General features: G+C 38.0%; 1 protein-coding gene across 6 annotated transcripts in view; it reads left to right on the top strand.

Moving 5' to 3' along the window:
• OVCH1 (ovochymase 1) overlaps window positions 1–14907 on the top strand; it is a 90776-nt gene that overhangs the window by 47264 nt on the left and 28605 nt on the right. For all 6 annotated transcript variants that reach the window (XM_082419598.1, XM_082419600.1, XM_082419603.1 and 3 more), the window contains 4 exons: window positions 6–230; window positions 11521–11646; window positions 13063–13198; window positions 13936–14075. In XM_082419598.1, the coding sequence (XP_082275724.1) occupies window positions 6–230; window positions 11521–11646; window positions 13063–13198; window positions 13936–14075 (627 nt within the window). The remainder of the gene's footprint in view (window positions 1–5; window positions 231–11520; window positions 11647–13062; window positions 13199–13935; window positions 14076–14907) is intronic.

Consider the following 14907-nt stretch of genomic DNA (forward strand, 5'->3'; position numbering starts at 1 on the left):
CATAGGCTGTTACTCTGAAGTGGAGCTGGAAGAGCCCAGAGGCTTTTTTTCCTCTCCAAGATATCCACTGGATTATAGAGGAAAACTGGAATGTTCTTGGGTGCTCAGAGTTTCACCAAGCAGTATGGCAAAATTTACGGTTGAGTATCTGTCACTCCCTGGGTCTCATGTGTGTCGCGATTCAGTTCTGACTATTTATGAAGAAAACCACAATGAGAGAAGGATGTCAGGTAAACCTTAGGGGCATTTATACGTTGTGCTGGGAGCCTTTTCTGTGTAGGCGGCTTATGATGAAAGGGAGAGATTGACTTGGTAATAATACTGAAATGTTGATTCATGTAGTAGGCGTGACTTTTTTTCTAGGCACATTTAATATTTTCAAAATTTGAATTTACAAAACAGTTATACTAAAGGTTGAGTGGAAGTGTTTGTATGTATGTGTATTTGGAAAAAAAAAAAAAAGACGGGAGAACCCAGATTCTTCAAACATAGCAGAACCATGCCAGAATGCCAGGAATGTGTGTAAGACAGAGGAGGGGTTAAGATAATTAAAAATCATGCAGGGGGTAAGGTGCTGAATTTTCAAATAAAGCAAAATACATTAAAGATTTTTAAAATGGTAGAATTAAAAAGATTTGCTAATAACATGCCAACTGTCATTTCATTTCCTGTACAGGCAAACCTGGTTTTGTTCAGCAAACTTGCCACCTGTTCTTTGTATAGGTGTAATACAGGCTTTTTGGCTCTCAGTAAAGGGGGAGGTGGGAAGGTGTTGGAAATAATTTGGTTGATGGGGATACCTGGAAAGAAAAGTTTATGTATGTTACTCTGAGTGTGTGTGATTCACACACAAGTGCACGTGCTTGATTCAGGAGTATACGGAGGCCAGGGAATTGCTTTGAGATTGAGATTGTTTTCTCAGGATAAATTCTGAGAGATTGAATTATTGACTTAGAAGGCTCAAACATTTATTTAAAGGATCTTTCTTTAGAAATACTATCTCATTTAGACTGCAGAGAAAACGATTAACTGCCTATCCCACATTGCACATTTTCCCCCTATGATCAGGTTACCTTCCCCATCCACCCTGAATAAAATGGCTCGAGATCTCCTGGTAGCTGCAGTGAAATCCAGACTCCCTAGGATGACCTTTTGCCTTGCTCTCCCTTAGCTCATCTTGCTCTCCCCTCAGGGCCCTTGTCCATCTACCTCTCCCAGCTCTACAAAGAGCTCTTCCTCATCCATCTACTCAAGTCTTGACTAGAATGTGCCTTTTTTTTTTTTTTTGATTTGACATTTTTAAATATAATTTTAAAGGTTACTTTCCATTCACATTTGTATAGCTAATACAAAATACTGGCTCTATTCCCCGTGTTCTACAGCACATCCTTGAGCCTATCTTACACCCAATGGTTTGTACCTCCCACTCCCCCATCTCTATATTGACACCCTCCCCACTGGTAACCACTAATTTGTTCTCTATATCTGAGCCAGCTTCTTTTTGTTATATTCACTAGTTCTTTTTTTTTTTTCCATTGGAGTATAACTGCTTAACAATGCTGTGTTAGTTTCTGCAGTACAATGAAGTGAATCAGCTATATGTGTACCCATATCGCCTCCCTCTTGGAGCTCCCTTCCCCCCACATCCCAGCCATTTAGGTCATCACAGAGCACTGAGCTGAGCTCCCGGTGCTGTACAGGAGGTTCCCACTAGCTATCTATTTTACACATGGCGGTGTATTTATGTCAAACCTAATCTCCCAATTCGTCCCACCCTCCCCTTCCCCGCCTGTGTCCACATGTCTCTTCTCTACATCTTTGTCTCTATTCCTGCCCTGCAAATAGGTTCATCTGTACCATTTATCTAGGTTCCACATATATGCATTAATATACGATATTTGTTTTTCTCTTTCTGGCTTACTTCACTCTGTATGACAGACTCTAGGTCCATCCACATCCCTACAAATGTCCCAGTTTTGTTCCTTTTTGTGGCTGAGTAATATTCCATTGTATATATGCACCACATCTTCTTTATCCATTCATCTGTCGTTGGACATTTAGGTTGTTTCCATGTCCTGGCTATTGTAAATAGTGCTGCAGTGAACACTGGGATACATGTGTCCTTTTGAATTATGGTTTTCTCAGGGTATATGCCCAGTAGTGGGATTGCTGAGTCATATGGTAGTTCTATTTTTAGTTTTTCAAGGAACCTCCATACTGTTCTCCACAGTGGATGTATCAATTTACATTCCCACCAACAGTGCAGAAGGGTTCCCTTTTCTCCACACCCTCTCCAGGATTTATTGTTTGTAGATTTTTTTGATGATGGCCATTCTGACCGGTGTGAGGTGATACTTCATTGTAGTTTTGATTTGCATTTCTCTAATAATTAGTGATGTTGAGCATCTTTTCATATGCCTCTTGGCCATCTGTACATCTTCTTTAGTGAAATGTCTGTTTAGGTCTTCCGCCCATTTTTTTAATTGGGTTGTTTGTTTTTATGATATTGCGCTCCATGAGCTGTTAGTATGTTTTGGAGATTAATCCTCTGTCCGTTGCTTTGCTTGCAAGTATTTTCTCCCATTCTGAGGGTTCTCTTTTCATCTTTTTTATGGTTTCCTTTGCTGTCCAAAAGCTTTTAAGTTTCATTAGGTCCCATTTATTTATTCTTGTTTTTATTTTCATTACTCTAGGAGGTGGTTCAAAAAAGATCTTGCTGTGGTTTATGTCAAAGTGTGTTTTTCCTATATTTTCCTGTAAGAGTTTTATAGTATTCGGTCTTACATTTAGGTCTTTAATCCATTTTGAGTTTATTTTTGTGTACAGTGTTAGGGAATGTTCTAATTTCACTCTTTTACATGTAGCTGTCCAGTTTTCCCAGCACCACTTATTGAAGAGGCTGTCTTTTCTCCATTGTATGTTCTTGCCTCCCTTGAAATAAATTAGGTGACCATATATGCATAGGTTTATCTCTGGGCTATCTATCCTGTACCATTGATCTATATTTCTGTTTTTGTGCCAGTACCATACTGTCCTGATTACTGTAGCTTTGCAGTATAGTCTGAAGTCAGGGAGCCTGATTCCTCCAGCTCTGTTTTTCTTTCTCAAGATTGCTTTGGCTATTTGGGGTCTTTTGTGTTTCTATACAAATTGTAACATTTTTTGTTCTAATTCTGTAAAGAATGCCATTGGTAGTTTGATAGGGATTGCATTGACTCTGTAGACTGCCTTGGGTAGTATAGACATTTTTACAATATTGATTCTTCCAATCCAGGAGCATAATATATTTCTCCATCTGTTTATGTCATCTTTGATTTCTTTCATCAGTGTTGTATAGTTTTCTGAGTACAAGTCATTCACCTTCTTAGGTAGGTTTATTCCTAGGTATTTTATTCATTTTGTTGCAATGATAAATGGGATTGTTTCTTTAATTTCTCTTTCTGGTTTTTCATTGTTAGTGTATAGGAATGCAAGAAATTTCTGTGCATTAATTTTGTATCCTGCAGCCTTACCAAATTCATTGATTAGTTCTAATAGTTTTCTGGTGGCATCTTTAGGATTTTCTATGTATAGTATCATGTCATTTGCAAACAGTGACAGTTATACTTCTTCTTTTCCAATTTGTATTCCTTTTATTTCTTCTCTGATTGCTGTGGCTAGGACTTCCAAAAATATGTTGAATAAGAGTGGCAAGAGTGTACATCCTTGTCTTGTTCCTGATCTTAGTGGAAATGCTTTCAGTTTTTCACCATTGAGAATGATGTTTGCTGTGAGTTTGTCATACATGGCCTATATTATGTTGAGGTAGGTTCCCTCTATGCCCATTTTCAGGAGAGTTTTTATCATAAATGAGTGTTGAATTTTGTCAAAAGCTTTTTCTGCATCTATTGAGATGATCATATGGTTTTTCCCCTTCAATTTGTTAATATGGTGTATCACATTGATTGATTTGCATATATTGAAGAATCTTTGCATTCCTGGGATAAATCCCACTTGTTCATGGTGTATGATCCTTTTAATGTGTTGTTGGATTCTGTTTGCTAGTATTTTGTTGAGGATTTGTGCATCTATGTTCATCAGTAATATTGGTCTGTAGTTTTCTTTTTTTTTGATATCTTTGTCTGCTTTTGGTATCAGGGTGATGGTGGCCTCGTAGAACGAATTTGGGAGTGTGCTTTCCTCTGCAATTTTTTGGAAGAGTTTGAGAAGGATAGCTGTTAGCTCTTCTCTAAATGTTTGATAGAATTTGCCTGTGAAGCCATCTGGTCCTGGACTTTGTTTGTTGGAAGATTTTTAATTACAGTTTCAATTTCATTATTTGTGATAGGTCTGTTTATATTTTCTAATTCTTCCTGGTTCAGTCTTGGAAAATTGTACCTTTCCAAGGATTTGTCCACTTCTTGGACATTTTATTGGCATATAGTTGTTTGTAGTAGTCTCATAGTCCTTTGTATTTCTGCGGTGTCAGTTGTGACTTCTCCTTTTTCATTTTTAATTTTATTGATTTGCATCCTCTCCCTATTTTTCTTTATGAGTCTGGCTAAACGTTTATCAATTTTTGTTTATCTTCTCAAAGAACCAACTTTTGGGACTTCCCTGGTGGCACAGTGGTTAAATATCTGCCTGCCAAGGCAGGGGACACAGGTTTGATCCCTGCTCCAGGAAGATCCCATGTGCCATGGAGCAACTAAGCCCATGTTCCACAACTACTGAGTCTGTGCTCTATAACCCACGAGCCACAACTACTGAAGCCCGTGCGCCTAGAGCCCGTGCTCTGCAACAAGAGAAGCCACCTCAAAGAGAGGCCTGTGCGCTGCAACAAAGAGTAGCCCCCGCTTGCTGCAACTAGAGAAAGTCCACATGCAGCAATGAAGACCCAACGCAGCCAAAAATATAAATAAAATTTTTTAAAAAAGAAGCTTTTAGTTTTATTGATCTTTGCTCTTGTTTTCTTTGTTTCTATTTCATTTATTTCCGCTGTGATCTTTATGATTTCTTTCCTTCTACTGACTTTGGGTTCTCTTTGTTCTTCTTTATCTAGTTGCTTTAGGTGTAAGGTTAGATTGTTTATTTGAGATTTTTCTTGTTTCTTGAGGTGAGACTGAATTGCTATAAGCTTCCCTCTTAGAACTGCTTTTGCTGCATCCCATAGGTTTTGGCTCTTCATGTTTTCATTGTCATTTGTTTCTATGTATTTTTTTATTTCTTCTTTGGTTTCTTCAGTGATCTCTTGGTTATTTAGTAGTGTACTGATTAGCTTCCATTTATTTGTGTTTTTCACAGTCTTTTTCCTGTAATTGATTTCTAATCTCATAGCATTGTGGTCAGAAAAGATGCTTGATATAATTTCAGTTTTCCTAAATTTTCCAAGGCTTGATTTGTGACCCAAGGTGTGACCTATCCTGGAGAACGTTCCATGTGCACTTGAGAAGAAAGTGTATTCTGCCACTTTCAGGTGGAATGTGATATAAATTTCAATTAAATCTATCTGGTCTATTGTGTCATTTAAAGCTTGTGTTTCCTTATTTATTTTCTGTTTGGATGATCTGTCCATTGGTGTCAGTGGGGTGTTAAAGTCTCTTACTATTATTGTGCTACTGACAATGTCCCCTTTTATGGTTGTTAGCATTTGCCTTATGTATTGAGGTGCTCCTATGTTGGGTGCATATTTATACTCGTTATATCTTCTTGGATTGATCCCTTGATCATTATGTATTGTCCTTCCTTATCTCTTGTAACAGTCTTTATTTTAAAGTCTATTTTATCTGATATGAGTATTGCTACTCCAGCTTTCTTTTGATTTCCATTTGCATGGAATATCTTTTTCCACCCCCTCACTTTCAGGCTGTATGTGTCCCTAGGTCTGAAGTGGGTCTCTTGTAGACAGCATATATGTGCGTCTTGTTTTTGTATCCATTCAGCAGTCTGTGTCTTTTGGTTCGACCATTTAATCCATTTACATTCAAGGTTATTATCGATATGTATGTTCCTATTACCATTTTCTGAATTGTTTTGGGTTTGTTTTTGTGGGTCTTTTTCTTCTCTTGTGTTTCCCACCTAGAGAAGTTCCTTTAGCATTTGTTGTACAGCTGGTTGGGTGGTACTGAATTCTCTTAACTTCTGCTTTCCATAAAGCTTTTGATTTCTCGTCAAATCTGAATGAGATCCTTGCTGGGTAGAGTAATCTTGGTTGTAAGTTTTTCTCTTTCATCACTTTATCCTGCCACTCCCTCTGACCGGCAGAGTTTCTGCTGAAAAATCAGCTGATAACCTTATGGGGATTCCCTTGTATGTTATTTTTTGCTTTCCCTTGCTGCTTTTAATATTTTTTCTTTAAATTTAATTTTTGTTAGTTTGATTAATATGTGTCTTGGTGTGTTTCTCCTAGGGTTTATCCTGTATGGGACTCTCTGCGCTTCCTGGACTTGGGTGACTATTTCCCTTCCCATGTTAGGGAAGTTTTCCACTATAATCTCTTCTAATATTTTTTCAGACTCTTTCTTTTTCTCTTCTTCTTCTGGGACCCCTATAATTCGAATGTTGGTGCGTTTAATGTTGTCCCAGAGGTCTCTGAGATTGTCTTCAATTCTTTTCATTCTTTTTTCTTTTTTCTGCTCCTTGGCAGTTATTTCCACCATTCTGTCTTCCAGCTCACTTATTCGTTCTTCTGCCTCAGTTATTCTGTTATTGATTCCTTCTAGTGTATTTTTTATTTCTGTTATTGTGTTGTTCATCTCTGTTTGTTTGTTCTTTAGTTCTTCTAGATCTTTATTAGACATTTTTTGTATTTTGTCGATCCGTGCCTCCATTCTATTTCCAAGACTCTGGATCATCTTTACTATCATTACTCTGAATTCTTTCTCAGGTAGGTTGCCTATTTCCTCTTCATTTATTTGGTCTTGTAGGTTTTTACCTTGCTCCTTCATCTGTGACATATATTTTTGTTGTCTTTTTTTTTTTTTGATGGGTGGGATTGTGTTCCTGTCTTACTGGTTGTTTGGCCTGAGGCTTCCTGCACTGGAGTTTGTAGGCTGTTGGATAGAGCTGGGTCTTGATGCTGAGATGAGGACCTCTGGGGGACCTCACTCTGATGAATATTCCCTGGGGTCTGAGGTTCTCTGTTAGTCCAGTGGTTCAGACTCAGAGCTCCCACCACAGGAGCTCAGGCATAACCCCCCACTCGTGAACCAAGATCCCGCAAGCCAAGCGGAGCGGCAAAAAAAAAGGAAATAAAAGAAAAAAAAGGAGCAGAACAAAGAGTAAAAATAAAATAAGATTAGAAAACTAACAGATATGTTAGAAAAAATTAAAAAATAAAAATGTAGATGAAACAACAACTGGAAGGTAAAACAGAAGCACAATAGTGAAAAAGAGGAGGAAAAAAAGCTGGAAAAGGCCTTGGCTGTTGGGAGCTGGGCTTAGGCAGGGGTGGGGTTTAGGTGGTGGGTAGGGCCTATGCTTAGGACCCACAGCACTGGTAAAGGCCCTGGGGGGGGGCGCGGTGCTGAGGTAGCAGGAGGGGCCCAGGAGTGTGTCTGGCCTTGGAGGGTGGAGGACCAGGTCTGGCACCCCAGTAGGCTCCCTGGGCCCAAGTGGGCAAGGGAAACACTAGACATGTTCCCCTTGATCCCCTGGTCCAGGAGGGTCCCCCCGGTCTGCCTCTCTTCCTCTTACCCCCTCCTCCCTCCCTCCTATGTCCCTAGGTCACTGCAGCTGGAGCGGGCCTTGGAGGGCAGAGGACCCAGCCTGGGAGCCCAGCAGGCTTTCCAGAGCCTGAGTGGGTGGGGGGAAACACCCTCTGCACCTCCCCTGGTCCTCTGATCCTGGAGGGTCCCTCCCTATCTGCCTCTCCTCTTCTCCCCCCATCTCCCTCCTATGCCCCTAGGTACAACACAGCCCGGAGGGGGCCTCAGAGGGCAGCGGACCCGGTCTGGGAGCCCAGCCGGCTTCCTGGGGCCCAGTTGGGCAGGAGAAATGCTAGGCACGCTCCCCCATGATCCTCCGAGCCCCTAAGGGTCTCTTCAGGCAAGGGAACCCCTCCCCTCTCCCAGCCACCCCTCAGGGGCACCAGTCCTGTCCAGCCTCCACCTCTCCTCCCCTCTCACTACCCCTGTGTCCTACCTGGTCATTCGAGGGTTTCTCCCATCTCCTTGGGTGTTGAGGTCCCCCACCAGCGTCCAGCAGGTGCCCTAGTTTTGGGGAGACGCAAACTCAATGTCCTCCCATGCCACCATCTTGACTCCGCCCCCCCACTAGTTGTATTTTTTAGATTCCACATGTAAGTGATATCATATAGTATTTGTCTTTTTCTGTCTGACATATTTCACTTAGCATAATGCCCTACAAGTCCATCCATGTTGCTGCAAATGGCAAAATTTTGTTCTTTTTTTATGGCTGAGTAGTATTCCATTGTGTATATATATCACATCTTCTTTATCCATTCATACTTAGGTTGCTTCCATATCTTGGCAAGTGTAAATAATGCTGTTATGAACTTTGGGGGTGTATGTATCTTTTTGAACTGGAGTTTTTGATTTTTTTGGATATATACTCAGGAGTGGAATTGCTGGGTCATATCGTAGTTCTATTTTTAGCTTTTTGAGAAACCTTCATACTGTTTTCCACAGTGGCTGCACCAATTTACATTCCCACCAACAGTGTTCAGGGGTTCCCTTTTCTCCACATAGAATGTGCCTTCTTAATGAGACCTACCTGATTGATGTGAATTGCATCACTCCCACCTCTGTACTTCTTAGTGGCCCTTCTCTTGGCATTACTGTCTTCTAACCTATGGTGTTGTTTCATGTTTTCATGTCAGTGTCTTCCCTATTGATATGAGCTTCTCAAGGACTGAAACTCATCTCTTCACTTCAGGAATCCCCAGTGCTTAGAACGGTGCTGGATATAATGAAGGCATTTAATAAATGAGTGACTGATTAAAAGGTCACCTCCTTAAAGAGGCCTTCTTAGTCTAAAGTAGCATCATCCTTCACCTCCCACAGTCGTTTTCTATCATATTCTGTTGGTTATTTCATTTGTAACAGTGGTCTCTATTTGAAATCATCTTCTTTACTTATCTGACTCACATGAAAGCATCATGAGAACAGCGATCTGGCTATTTTTCCCTACTATGTCTCCCCAAACTGGAATAATAGAGACGCAGAACATTTTTTTTTTTTTTTTGGCATGAATGCATACTGCTAAATTATTCTTCAGAAAGACTAAATCAGGGACTTCCCTGGTGGCACAGTGGTTAAGAATCCGCCTGCCAATGCAGGGGACACGGGTTTGAGCCCTGGTCTAGGAAGATCCCACATGCCACGGAGCAACTAACCCCGTGCACCACAACTACTGAGCCTGTGCTCTAGAGCCCACGAGCCACAACTACTGAGCCCGCATGCTGCAACTACTGAAGCCCACGCACCTAGAGCCCATGCTCCGCAACAAGGAAGCCACCGCAATGAGAAGCCCGCGCACCGCAATGAAGAGTAGCCCCCGCTCGCTGCAACTAGAGAAAGCTCACATGCAGCAACGAAGACCCAACGCAGCCAAAAATAAATAAAATTTTAAAATAAATAAATAAATATATTAAATACTTGTTTTAAAAAAAAGAAAGACTAAATCATTTTTCACTGCCATTAGCAATACATAAGAGCCTCTTTCACCATGCCCATAACTTGATATTATCAATTAAATAAGCATTTGTACTTTTTTAAAATCATTAATGGGGATAAATTTTTTTCATGTGTTGGTTAGCTATTTGTATTTTTAAATTTGTTGTCATTACCATCTATTTTTAAATTTGAGTATTGATCTTATTATTGGTTTATAAGAGCTATATATATGTATATATATTATATATATAATACTTTTTCCTTTGTCATAAGTTACAAGTACTTATTCATAAGGTTGTTGTTTGCCTTTAAATTTTGTGTATTTATATGTTGATGTAAATATTTTTAAATTTATTGGTTTAAATATATTCATATATATCTTTGATCTTTGATTTATCTCTTTGCTTTTATTTTTAAAAATTAATTTCCCAATCCGAGGTCAGAAATTTTTTAATTCAAAAAAGCTTAATCCTGCTGAAATATATTTTCTCATATGGTAAAATGGCCTTATGACTGCTTCCTTTTTTAAAAAAAACTATTTTATCTCTAATTTATAGCTATCTTTATCATATACCAGATTCTCATATAGAAATAAATGATTTCTGGGAAAACTTGCCTTTATCATTGTCCTACTGAAAACGATGTTTGACTTTGTTGTGGATTACCTGGGGAACCCCTATAATTTTTCAACGCAGCATTTCTTTGATTTGAAATTGTCAGCTTGAAACTTGTGGAATTGTTCTCTCCTTCAGATGATAGCTAGTGGAACTGTAGGACTATGATAGAAATATTACCTCTTACTCAAGTCAGGTAGTATTCTAGTACACTGTAAAATGCTATGTTTTTCCCTGTGGGAGCCAGAAACCATTCAAGAGCTGCGTTCATCTCTTCTTGCTATAAATAAATATTTGCTTATTCTTCAAATAGTATTTCAACATCATTTACCCTAAGATGTTATGCCAACTAATGTTTTTTTCTTCTTGTATATAATCTTCTCCCTTCTTTCTTCCCTATAAATATATACGGAACACCTACTGTGGGCCAGGGACTGACCCTTCTCGGTTGTGGGCATCCAGTAGTGAACAAAATGGACAAAATAAATCCCTGCCCTTACCAACCTTATATTCTAGTTGGGGGAGGACACAGTGCAATAAAATATATAATATGTTAGACAGAAGGGCTGGGGGAAAATGAGGTGGGAAGGGAGAGAAGAAGCATCTGGGATGCAGGTGCCATAGAGTTGTATGCAGTATAACTGGCAGAAGTCTTACTGAGCAGGTGACATTTAAATAAATGTTACAGAATGATACTGAATTATTCTTAATAGTAGGTGACTTTGATTCTAAGAAAGTCAAGGGTTCTTTCTATACCTTTTTAATCAGCCCTCTGAATCGTTTTAGAATTATGGTTATAATTTTATGTTCTGTCTTTGACTTAGGTTCTCAAAGTAAAGTGGTCAAAAGAAGATTGGATGTAGGGAAAGAATAAATTTTCAGGTGGAAAAAGTTTTCCATCATGGATTTTCACAGTGATATATTTTTAATAAATAGGTTACTTTTCTAGGAGAAAAATGGCACATCAGCCTTATTTTAAAGATAAAATAATTTGCTACCTATTGTCCTTCAAGGGAGCAGTGTGACATAGTCGACTGTAATTTGCTACATATTGTCCTTCAAGGGAGCTGTGTGACATAGCTGACTGTAATAGGTATTGAATTTTTGAACCTGGCTTCCAATCCTGACTCCCCACCATCAGTCTGTGACTTTGGGTGAGTCATTTGAGTTCTGGAACCCTGCTCCTCATTTGGCAGAGTGGAGTTTAAGTAATTGCTACGCATAAATTAGAGAACTGTTAAAGAAGCAAATGTTCTTGTTTTTTATCAAATTTGATTTTTTTTTTAACCTAGGTGAATTATGTGGGAGAAGGCTTTACCCAATGATTTTCATGAGCTCTGGACCACTGGTGAGGGTGACATTTCATTCCCGTATGCAAGGTGCTTTTGCCATAAATTATATTGTCTTTAGAGTCCAAGGTATGTTTGGTCATTTAGTAAACTTATAAAGTTAAAAATCAATGTTTTTCTTTTTAGGAATATTTCAAAACTTACACATTGTTTTGTAAGAAAAATTATGTTTCTGTGGGGAACGAGTTTATGTTTGAAGGGAAAACCTGTTTAAGTGATCTGAGATTGGTCTGGTCCAAGAGGAAAAACTACTCAGTAAATAAGCTGATTGACTTGTAAATCATTCAGAATTGTGATTTCTGGACATGGCTAAGATATATTGATTGCAAGATCGCATTTTTTATTGTGATTGTGATTTTTACACTACACTGATCCTTTTCTGTAGCCATAATTCTTGTGGATTGAAAGATTTGAGTTCTAAATCTTAGCTGGCTGATTAGCTCTGGACAATTTATTATCTCTGTATTAGAGTTTTCTTTATACTGATATTATAATAATAAAAGGTTAGAATGAGTTGTAAAAACAAACTAAACAAATAGTAGATGCTAGCATTATAAATGTAAACTCATGCAATTCAGGGTTTTCAGACTGCATTTTCAAACATGTAATTAGTGAGGTTTCTGACTCTTGAACATAGGTAACCAAGAGCTAGGTTTTCTCTTTGGCACTGAAAAGCGTTTCAGAGATACATTTGGAAAAAACTTAAGTGAGTAATAAAAGCATGTATGTCATATGAAAGTTTTTTCCTAAAGAACTATGTTATGAATATTGCTTTTTAACAAATATCAAATGATATCACTTATATGTGGAATCTAAAATATGACACAAATGAACTTATTTACAAAACTGATACAGACTCACAGACATTGAAAACAAACTTGTGGTTACCAAAGGGGAGAGGGGGTCAGGGAGGGATAAACTAGGAGTTTGGGATTAGCAGATTCAAATTACTGTATATAAAACAGATAAACAACAGGGAACTGTATAGCACAGGGAACTATATTCAATGTCCTGTAATAAAATATAATGGAAAAGAATATGAAAAAGAATATGTGTGTGTATATATGTATGTGTGTGTGTGTGTGTGTGTATATATATATATATATATGTGTGTAAAACTGAATCACTTTGCTGTACACCAGAAATTAACACAACATTGTAAATCAATTATACTTCAATAAAACTTTTTTTCAAAATGAATATTGCTTTTAGATGGAATTGTGCAGGGAACCTGCATTTTCTATAGTTATCACACTTTATCCTCCATAGACCCTAGGTTGTGCCAAAGATAATTTGAGAGAGGTGCTGGTTTTCTGTATCTTTTGAATGTTGCAGATAGAAAATTTTCAGTGAAACTAACCATCTCCTGTTAACTTTTTTCTAAAACAATTAGGGAGGAAAGCTGATAGCTCTGATCTGAAAAGGCATATAACAAGCCTCTTAAAAATTAGTTTTACCTCAATCCCTTTTCTTCTTTATTTCTAGGTCCAAAGGGCAGTAAAACTACCAAATTTCTTCAGAGTTCAAACCAAGAGCATGTGACCACTTGTGACGATGTTATTCTGACCAAACCAACAGGAATCATAGAAATCCCAAGATATTTTCACAGAACCACTATGAGGTGAGGAAAGAATGTTTACTACAATGGAAGTTGATGGATGATCCCTTGACAAGCAGGGACATCTGTTATTTGCTTAAGGCATTATTTTCCACTTCCTTCCCTTAAAGAATAGACTTTGAGATAATCCCTGATTTGAGGCCTTCAATATATGAAAACTGAATATAAGATTACATTAATAAATACTGTTGATAAATTGTACTTTCCTAACAAAAGAGACTATTTATTAGGTAAAGTGGAAAGCCAAATCTCTATCAAAGAGTTTTGGAGATTGAAATAATGTACATAAAAGCTTCTTGCACACAGTAGGTACTCAATAAATGGTTCTTAAAATGCCACAGTGGAAAGAGAACCTTCCCTGAATTAAACATTAGAATAAATTTAAAATGAGAAACAAAAAAATTGAAGATTCATATAGTATCAATCCTAAGTAAATTTATGTGATTTGGGGAAGTTTGGGAAAAGAATATTCTTTAACTCTTATAGGCTGCCAATCAGAATTTATAAAATACAAGTGATTGACCAGCCATTCACCATAATGGGTGAACTTTTGACAAATTCAGTATTAGAAAATATTTTTAATTGTTATAGTTTAACTTTTTCTTTCACCTTAAGCACAGAAGAAGCAGGTAGAGTCAATAACAGTGACTCACTGAGTGATGCATTGAATTATGAACAAAGTAAACAACAACATATGCCATTAAGAAATCATTTCTGACTTTATTTCATCTGTGCTACAGCTGCCACTGGAGATTATTAGCCCCTTTAAATCACATCATTCGCCTTGATATTGTCAACTTCCAGATGCAACCAATGCCCTTGGCCTGTCAGGGTCACCTGTGGGTTTACGAAGGATTTGGATCAGGCAAAAAATTAATAGGTAACTAATTTCCTGTGAAGAACTATGCTATTGATTTTCTTTTACAGAATATTCTTAGAGCATTTTATATTCAGTGTGTGAATTACAGATGACATAAATTAGTCTCTTCTTATGTGATATTGAACTAGCCTTACTGTTACTATTTTTTATTGTAATTGAAATTAATGTAACACTCTCTGATTAAGTTAAAAAGGAAACCCAACTATATGTTGTTTACTTGGGTCATACCTAGATTATACTTGCCCAGAAATACTAAAAATAAAGGATGAACAGTCTTAGACAAATGTAACACAAGAAAATTGAGAATATAATATTAATCAGGCAAAATAATGTTCACAGGAAAGGCATTAAATGCATTTGTCAATTAGATAGTAACCGAAAACCTGATTACAGTGACTTAAATTTATTATTCTGAAAGAAAGAGAAATCCAGAGGGATGCAGATGCACCACCAGCTCAACAGTTCAACTCTGTAAAGACTGGCATTACTGCAATTCTCTTGGCCTTTTCCTAGTGGTGCCATAATGGCTATCTCAGTTGTCACCATTACACTGGAGGAAAAAGAAAGAAGGGGCACAGGGCAGGATTATCACCAAGGAGAAAGCAAATACGTTTCCAGGGATCCTGTAGCAAATTTAAGTCACTTTGGCCAGATTTGTCACATGGCCATACCTGACTGGGAGATGACTAGAGAAAAGGGAAATGGAAACAGGGTTTGGGCTGGCTGACTGATGTTACCCAATATACCCGGATATAGCAGCCTAGAGTTCTGGAATCTGATGGTCCTGGGTCCAGTAGATCACAGTTCTACCACAGAGTAATTCAGTGACTTT

This window comes from Balaenoptera physalus, assembly GCF_965194825.1.
Source record: "Balaenoptera physalus genome assembly, chromosome: 13".
Classification (NCBI taxonomy): Eukaryota; Metazoa; Chordata; class Mammalia; order Artiodactyla; family Balaenopteridae; genus Balaenoptera; species Balaenoptera physalus.